We start from the raw sequence: 9,506 nt of genomic DNA, 5'->3' as shown, positions 1-9,506 counted from the left end.
ATCTGAATGTAAGCTAGTTTAATTTCAAAATTATTTGCATTGATGGAAAGTCTTCTGATGCTTTGGTGTAAACTTGGCAAAAGAGGAACAACATAATCCTGCAATGCTCTATTTTCTTCAGGAACTATATTAATGGCATTGTTGCCCTTGTTGTTGTTATCCTCAGCCATTGTCTACTTTAAAGTTGCAGCTTGTAAATTCTCCCTTCGACGTCTTTTGAAAGTTCTTTCTATCTCATGATCAAAAGGAATTCAAGTTGTTTCTTTTTTGTATACAATGACCAAAGATATCTGCAAGCAAACAAAAACTAATATTAAAACAAGAAAAATAAAATTTGAAGTAAAACTAAATTGCTTAGTATTAATATTAGTAAAAATTCTAAAAACAAATCCTTGATAACGATGCTAAAAACTTATCATTTAAATTTGTACCTATGTAAGTATATGCATTGAAAAGATAGTATATAAGCAAGTAAAGTATTGATCCCATAGAGAATTGATCTAAAATTTTATTAAGTATTAAAATTAGAATAGTTTAATTTTATTCAAATAATTAAAATCTGAATTCTAATTAAACTAAAAAGTACTCAATTAAAACTAATTTAATTAAAAACTAAAGCAATAGGATAATTGGGTAAAAAGCAAGTCAAACAAGCCTAATATTACGATATTTCTTACATTTCATCTAAATCTTACCTCTATTTTAATCAAAACACTATATCTTTATGTGAATTAAAATTAAAATAGACTCATTAAGTTTAAGTTCTAATTTGGATACATAAGGCCTATAGGTATATTCTTATCTTATACACAAATCAATTAATATGATCATATACTATTTCAATTTTAGTCTACACTAAACTCCCTTTCCCAAGTTTGTTTAGGTTCCTAAATCAACTTAATTAGTGATTAGGTAATTAAAAGCATTAAGAACAAATTGGTATAAACAACTCAAATCCCATTAAAGATGCAAGAAAAAGATTAAAAATTTAGATTACATGTGAGTTCAATTGTAATCTTAGAAAAAGAAAATTAACTACTCATAATTGCAAAACAAATAACATTATATAAAATTCAACCATTGAGAGTAACAAGAAAAATAAAAGATAAGGAAGAAAACAAAACAATTGATTGCAGCTTGTTTCCCAAGTTTTTGCCTTAAATTTTAACCTCTTGAATCTCCAAAAGTTTTCTAACCTAATATCTCTTAAAAATATCCTATTTATACTAACAAACTTAACCTATAATTCCATAAGTTAACCTATTAATTTTATTGGGCTTAAAAGTGCAATAAGAGGCCCAAATATCGATTGTCAGCCTTAAAATTGCCATTCTCGCAACAACACGCCCATTCATTTTTTGACACAATTTTCTCTATCTTCAAAGCAAAATTAGGCACAGTGCTCTTATGAAAGTTGTAGCTTTATCTTTTAACTTTCCAATAGTTTACAAATCACATCATTTGGAGTTTTGTAACGCAAGTTATGATCAAAACACCAAAATATATGCAAACAGACTTTCAGGGCTTTCAACACCTTACTTTTCAAAATTAAGTCCAATTTTCTTAATTCTTAGAAATAAATAAAAACTAATAAATAATAACCAAATTAAAGGAAATAAATATAAAATTTAAATAACTCACTTAAAAATAAACTAATTATAAAAACAACTAAAAATAACTAAATTGTAATTGAAAATTAAGGACTTAGCTAATATTAATAACAAAATTTGACTAAAATAATTCTATAGAATAGAATTATCAAAGACATTAGCAAAATAACCACTAATTGAGAATACAAAATTTTGATTTATTCTGATTTAATTTTTTCTATCTAGCGTCATTGCATGTAAATCCAAAAATTGACATCTCTACAGAGAAATTGAGTAGGAATAGGACTACTAGCAGGCAATAAACCATAATATTACAGAAGAGATTATCAAAAATTACCTTTAACATTTGACTTTGTTCATCCTTTGCTCCACAGAATTCCTATAGAACCAACACTTTTGTCATTGATTTATGAGGAACAAATATATCAGATGAATTTAATCAAGACAAAACAAAGTGGTAAAGAAATAAAATAACCTTTCCCTTGCATCAAGTTCACCAAGATGCTCAATTCATGATTATATTAACTCTAGAGTTTCAAAGCTGATTTTTATTTACTTTTAATAAGTAAAAATGAATAAACAAATAAGGGAAAAACAACTGATTTCCCTACATAACAACTTAAATGTTTCTTGTAAAAATATTTTACAGCTATAGAGGAAAAGAATAAGAGAAAAATGGCTAATTGAACCTTACCTGTATGTCATTAACAAAACCTTTAATGAAATGATAGGGTGTTTAAACAATGAGATCAAATAAAAAATAAGGCCATAGATCAAGAAAAAATCCAAAAAAAAAAAAAGAATTCGATTAAGTCAATATTGAAGTAATAAAAGATCCTTTTATTTCATTTTTTATTTGAAGCTGATGATCGAAAGACATGCAAAAAAGGGTCCCCTGGATTCTAAAATTATGTAATCAATGTATGAGGAAAATATCTACTAAGTGAAACTACAAAAATTTGATTTATTCTGGTTTAATTTTTTCTATCTAGCTTCATTGCATGTCAATCCAAAAACTAACATCTCTCTAGAAACATGGGTAGGAATAAGACTACCAATAGGCAATGAACCATAGTATTACAGAAGATATTATAAAAAATTATCTTTAGCATTTGACTTTGTTCATCCTTGACTCCCTAGAATTCGTACAAAACAAACACTTTTGTCATTAATTTTATGGCGAACAAATATATTAGATGGACTTAATCAATACAAAACAAAATAGTGAAGAAATAAAATAAAAATCATTTCCTTTACATTATGTTCAACTAGATGCTCAATTCATGATTATATTAGCTATAAAGTTTCAAAGCTGATTTTTATTTACTTCTAATAAGTGAAAATGAATAAACAAATAAGGGGAAAACAACTAATTTCCCCACATAACAACTTAAATGTTTTTTGTAAAAATATTTTACATCTACAAAGGAAAAGAATAAGAGAAAAATGGCAAACTGAACCCTACCTACATGTCATTAATAAAACCTTCAATGAAATGATAGGATGCATAAACAATGAGATCAAATAAAACATTAGCCAATAGATCAGGAAAAAATCCAAAAAAAAAAAATTGATTGAGTCAATATCGACATAATAAAAAATCCTTTTATTTCATTTATGATTTGAATCCGATGATCAAAAAACATGCCCTGATTATAAAGCTTATTCATTGGAGAAAAAATTACAAGTAAGACGAATCTCAGACCATCTATGAAATGCAAGAGAATGCATATATATAAGAGATAGCTCATCTTGCGGCTATATTAAAAATAAGAAGAAAAAATCAATTAATAACTTGACAGTGCAGAAAAACCCAATCATTATGGTGGCCGGATTGCAGTTATGAGGTAGGATATTGGTGGAAAAATCAAAATCCTCACTCGGCAGTGTCATAATAGTAGTGGCAGACGCAGTTGAAAGGTTGAATGACAGTGTGGTAGTGGTTAAGGAATGTTGCTTTGCAATGAAAAGGCTTAAAGTGGAGGTTTTTTTCCAGGTTTTAAGTAAAACCTAGAATCTACGCAGGGAATTGGAGATGCAACGTATCGGACCCCGCACTTCTTGCTAGCGAAGTAAGCACCCCTACTGTTTAAGCTATACCCCTTTCTACACAAAAGGTAGTCAAGGCTGGATTTCTCTATTATTTGCTTTATGGATAGATACCAATTTGGTGGAGGTTCTAAATAAGCCTTTAGAAGCCTAAGAGACAGTAAACTCAGTCATGCATTGTTTAAATCACCTAATTATTAACTGATCATTATGATGCTTTGATCCTAGTAATTTACCCATTGTTTTGCCATTCAAAAAAAGAAATATGCCCATTGTTCTTGAGATTATTGTCTACTATATATTTCTTTAGTAGCTCTTAATCTCATCAATCAAGAAGGTTTTAACCTTAAAGGCTTAACTTCTTTCTCGACTTCACTTTCTACTTTAACAACTCTTCGTCATATTTTGAAGATTATAAGGCACCACCAAGATGGCCAACTGGACAACTTGTCTAGTTCTAAAGCCTTACCTTAGTTCCATTTTATTCATGTGATGGCATTGATTGCTAAATTATATATCTTTGCTAGAGAACAAATCAAAAATCGAAACCATTGGGGCCAAATGTATTAATTACTCTGTAAGCATGTATCCTATATATGATATAATATGTATGGTCTAATATTAGTGCCTAAATGCAAGTCAGAGAGGCAACAAAAAGAAAATCATCTATGAAGAAGAAAAAATCAATTAATACCTTGACAATGCAAAAAACCTAGTCATTGTGGTGGCGGGAATACAATTATGAGGTGGCATATTAGAGGAAAAATCGAAATCCTTGCTTGGCGTTGCAATAGCAGTGGCAGACGCAGTTGGGACGCTGAACGACAATGTGGCAATGGTTGAGGAATGGTGCTTTGCAATGAAACGACTCAAAGTGGAGGATTTTCGAGGTTTTAAGTAAAACCTAGAACCTACGTGGGGAAGCTTTACAGAAATCGAAGGATTAGGAGCATATGCTTTTGGAAGAAAACAAATGAGAAGAAGAAAATGGAGACTACAAAAACGAAGGCTAAGAGAAGCATCGATTCAATCTGTGAAATAAAGAAGGGCGAAAAATAAAAAATAAAACCCTTCAAATGCAAAAAACAAAGCCGTTTTGACACAAGGTATATCAAAAAAAAAATTAATTCAATTGAGAATGACAAGTATCAATCAATTGACTCAATCAGTTATCTTACTCTTATATATATATATATATATATATATATATATTACAGATTTTCATAATCTATAATTTATATCTAATATATATTAATTCAAAAACGTCATGTTATTATTATTATTATATTTTAAATAGTTTTATTATTTATAATATATATAAAAAAGGAAAAAAAGAAAGGAAAGATATAGTAAAAATGATTGTTTAAATAACTTAAAAAAATGATTATGTAATTGAACAAATAAAATTTCATGGGCCAAAAATTAATGAATACATTAAAAGTTATATAAAAAAGTAATATCTATTGCTGTTAATTACTAATTTGCAAAGGTTTATCCATAATCATCTAAATAAATATAAATAAAGAATGTTGCAAATGATGATATTTGTTATTAATTATTGAAACAATTTTTATTTTTGATTTAGAGGATAAGGATTTGAACTCTACTTTTTAAACAATAAATTATGTTTTAATCAATTTGATAATCAAATGTTCGAATGCTTATAAGATTAAAATTTAATAATAAAATTATTTCATTATTACTATAATATTTTTAATGATACTTTTATTTCATAATCATGATGTTATCGTCCAAAGAATTTGACAAACATTAATTTATATGTTTTATAACACAAATAATAATATGCTTTAAGTTATATAATAAAATATAAATATTTAAAAAGTTAAAAAATATATTAATTACATCTTGAGATATAAATTATGTAATTTATAAACAATTATATATTTTAAATTAGGATAGCATGAAAAAGTATAAGATCCACCTAATCCCTACTTAAAAGATAAAAGCTCGAATCCCTTTCCCCCAAATCAAAAAAATAAGAACAATATAACACCATCTGTCCTTATCATGGAAGTTGTAACTTGGATGCAGTAGAATTCACTAGGATGTTGACCTGGACTGCACAAAGCCTAAATTGAATTGCCAGAGCTGTAAGTTTCTGAAAAATATTATAAGATCATAACAGCCTCATGTAGACAAAACAACATGAAGGGCATGGAAATCTTTCAGATCCAATACATTTTTTTTTTGTCAAATATATATAAAATCTTCTAACGCCAACCATCTGCAATAATTTGATACTATCTTGATTCATAAATATCGAAAACTGGGGAACAACAACCCGCTTCTGTACATCATCATCAACCCCTGCCGCTTTTTATACAATTGCACACTGTCTTAGCTTCTATAATACAGTTCCAAAAACCTAACCTCAGAAACATCAGCCTATCTTTCACTTCTCTTTCAAGGTGTCGGGCGCAAGGACCAGATTTAATTCTTTAGACTAAGCAATTGATGCCTAATTGGCTATGCACGAGTTAGCTGATCCCAAGAGGTGTCAATACCAAAGAAAAACATACCAGCATCAAAAGATATATGTTCAGGGGACGGTGCATTAAGTTCTGCAGTTACAGAACCTTCAGGAATGGACTGGTTATCAAAAAGTAAGCTCTCAAGCTCGTAATATGATTTATCTCTCTCATTTACCTCCTTGAATATTTCTTCGTCATTTGTGGCCCCTGTTGTTTGAAGCTGCAAATGATCCACAGAAGATTTTTGATTGCCCTGGCTGATGCTGTTGACCCAATTGAAGTCCAAATCTGAAAAACCATAATTTGTGGTAGGTTGATTTAGATTCTGAAGCTGATTGGCATCTTGGTGTTCGTTGGACTGGGGAACAAACTGACTGTACAGTGGGGATTGGGAGGGTGCTGAGTTTGTAAAGACACCTTCCATGCTAGGCTGCGAGCTCTGATGTGTATATGTTCCCAAATTTGAGCCAGAACATACATTAGACCAGCCAATGGGATTCCTATCATTTGATGTTGTAACTGAAGAAGGGTTTTGTTGATAATGTGATCCATGAGCAGAAGTAAAGTTTTCGGAAGGAACATACGGAGTTCGGTTCATTGCTGAGGTGATTCCAGTATCAAGTCTTTTGGACATTTTGTTGGAAGAGACAAATTGGGAACCCACGTTACTAAGCTTAATACCTCGATCCCTTCGAATAACAGTATTATGCACACCTAGCAACTGCTGTGAAACTGAACGTGGCTGCATTGTGTTTTTATTTAAAGCATGCCGGCTACCCACACTTGGGTTATATGGGATCCCATATCTGGTGGAGGAAGAACAAGGGCGAATTATAGATGGCCTTGGGACATGATTTTGTGGTATGCAGTTCCCAGCAGCTCGAGTTGAAGTCAGCCTAGAAACTTGACTTTGCGATGTCAACCTAATAATGTCATGGCGTGGAGCTTGGTTAAGCTGGGGCACCGCTGTGGAGTTAGAAGTGACAGCAGCCTTTGCAACTGAAACTGGCATGGGAACATTTCTACCAAGCCTGAAATTCTTCCGCAGAGTCTTCCACATCTCCTCTCTATCAGTGGCATGACAATGATCACTTTTAGAAATACCTGAGTACCAATAACTACAGGGCGCACGCATGTCGCAAACAAAGCAATGGCACTGCATTTCAAAAGGACACACTAAATTTAAGAGCACCCAACTCTGAAATATAGCAGCAATCAACCATCTCAAAAGTTCTTCAAAAAAGAAAAACTTACCAGTTCACAGTGCTGTTCATGTGAGGTTGAACTGAAAGGAAATTTAGCACAATCATGCCGTGGATGGGGGAAATCTCTGCAAGCAATCTGCAACCAGATCAAAGGGAAATATGAAAGCTATCAGAAATTGGTGCCCATGAGATAACAGACTTGAATACATAAAGCAAGAAGAAAAAGAGTGAGTTCACCATTAACAGTTATGAAGCCAGCATGTAAATGACCCTAAGATCACTCAGCCCAGATTTCCCATGATAGAAAATTCTGAGCCTCATTAATACTTTCAATTTTTCGAGATTTCAGCAGCAAGATAAACCATTTGATCGATTTTGATATCAATCAAACAGATATACCATGCACCTAAGATCACCTGAGCACAAAGACAGTGTTTCTTTTTGATTCTCAACGCAGTATTTCTCTTGCAGCAACTTCAGCCCTGTAATATTTGCTATTAGGAAAAACTAGCTATCTTCATATCTCCTCTTTCTCCAAAAACTAGTGATCTAGTTCTTGCAAGAGGGAAGAACTATGGCACATATTCTCACTCCACCAGATGATAATAGTTTTGCAAAGGCCCAGTCCTCACTTTGCCATCCATGTTGGCACTTACAGCACAACAATGAACTCATGACGAAGGTCCTTTAGCAGGTTGAAAGAGCAAGTAAATGCATATCATAACTCTAAACTAAGTGAACATTCAAGAATGCTGGAGCTAAAAACATTAAATAAATAAATAAATAAATACATAAATAAATAAAACCCATCAACAGATTCAATGACGAAAAAGTAAAAACAATTACAACAAAAGAAGTTAAAAAGATTACCAAAAAAAAAGTGATAAAAAATAATAATTACCTGTCCTTTTTGGCCGACAATAAGCAATTCATCGGAATCCTCTTGGGGATCGTTAACATCGGACAACGCCTTATCGGGGTCACCTTCCAAAACGACGCAATCATCATCATCGTCATCAACGACCTTCCTGACCGTTGAGTTACACCACTTTGACTTCTTAGGGTTGACCTCCCCGACCACCACGACCTCATCAGGATCGTCGAATCCCTTATCAACAGCTTCCAGAACTTCCGATAACCAATCGTAGTCGTCCGCTTTCGGATCCTCCCAAGCCGATGTCGCCTCATCGTCGTCGGAGCTGATGTCGAAAATCAACGGATTCGACTCCATAAAAAAAAACAAATAAAAAAAAAGTTTAGGGTTTCTATCCTCAAATGAAATAAATTATACTAATTTTTTCATTTATGGGAATTGTGAAGATTTTCTAATTTGAAAATAAAAAAAGGAGAAATCAAAAGGAAAATAAGCGTTCGAACTCATGAAAAATTGAGAAGAACTATGGGGATTTGGGGTTTCTTTCTATAAGTGAGAAAGGAGAAAGGAGAATTTCAGGGTTTACGAACACAATTCATAGAAAGTTTCATGTGGGAACGTTAGGGTTTTTAAGGGTTTGTCTTTGGGTGAGAAATTGAGGGGAAAACGAAGCACGCAGTGGAGTGAACTCAAGTGAAAAATTACAAAAAAAAAAAAAAAAGAGAAAGCAATCGGAGAAACAAAGAAAACTAGGCATTTGTGCATTCCCTTAAGCAAAATGAAAAGGTGAGGGGCAAAATTGGAATTTAAAAGTTGTGAGAGAGGGGCTGGCGTATGCGCGCGGCCGGCACGTCCAGTTGCGCGAGCTCGCGCGGTAACGGATTCAAGGGTAGAACCGGAAATCAATGGTTGAGACTTTGGGTTTTCCCTTGTCAATCTTCAATCCGGAAGCCGGTTTTGGGTCTCCCCGTGGACTCTAGATTAGGAATGCCCCATTCCTTGAGATTGGGGAGAAATTTCGTGCTTGGACCATATTCTGTTTAGGAGTTGCAATTGCATACTTTTTTTGTATGACTATGATGACTATCTTTACTTAAAAATAAAAATGTGTAAATAGTTCGGTCAGTTCTATGTTAACAATTTTGTTAATAAAAGAGTTTAATTTAATTGTTTTCAAAAATCAAATCCAATGAACTTTTATAGCTAATTGATTCACTCAAATATCAAATTATTTCAACCCGCTTTGAAAAATCTAACTCAAACAAATTTTAATAAC

At 32.2% G+C, this 9,506-nt stretch overlaps 1 protein-coding gene across 1 annotated transcript; it reads right to left on the bottom strand.

Annotated features, from left to right (window-relative positions):
* Positions 1 to 5,769: 5,769 nt before the first annotated feature.
* LOC110414378 (uncharacterized) lies at positions 5,770 to 9,290 on the bottom strand. The gene is made up of 3 exons (XM_021425520.1): positions 8,258 to 9,290; positions 7,406 to 7,492; positions 5,770 to 7,307 (listed from the first exon to the last, which is right to left on the bottom strand). The coding sequence occupies exons 1-3, from the start codon at positions 8,585 to 8,587 to the stop codon at positions 6,147 to 6,149; spliced, it is 1,578 nt and encodes a 525-aa protein (XP_021281195.1). The 5' UTR covers positions 8,588 to 9,290; the 3' UTR covers positions 5,770 to 6,146.
* Positions 9,291 to 9,506: the final 216 nt, after the last annotated feature.

This window comes from Theobroma umbraticum, unplaced genomic scaffold, assembly GCF_002168275.2.
Source record: "Theobroma umbraticum cultivar Fairchild unplaced genomic scaffold, ASM216827v3 scaffold_4.1, whole genome shotgun sequence".
Classification (NCBI taxonomy): domain Eukaryota; kingdom Viridiplantae; phylum Streptophyta; class Magnoliopsida; order Malvales; family Malvaceae; genus Theobroma; species Theobroma umbraticum.
The sequence above is the reverse complement of the archived record's forward strand: the minus strand, read 5'-3'. Positions and strand labels throughout refer to the sequence as shown.

Bases quoted from the DNA above. Each gene is read 5' to 3' on its own strand.
- LOC110414378 (XM_021425520.1), bottom strand. From the start codon at position 8,587: ATGGAGTCGAATCCGTTGATTTTCGACATCAGCTCCGACGACGATGAG. The intron at 7,493-8,257 runs GTAATTATTATT...ATCTGGTTGCAG, and splicing joins TTGTCGGCCAAAAAGGACAG to ATTGCTTGCAGAGATTTCCC. The intron at 7,308-7,405 runs GTAAGTTTTTCT...TTTGAAATGCAG, and splicing joins ATGAACAGCACTGTGAACTG to TGCCATTGCTTTGTTTGCGA.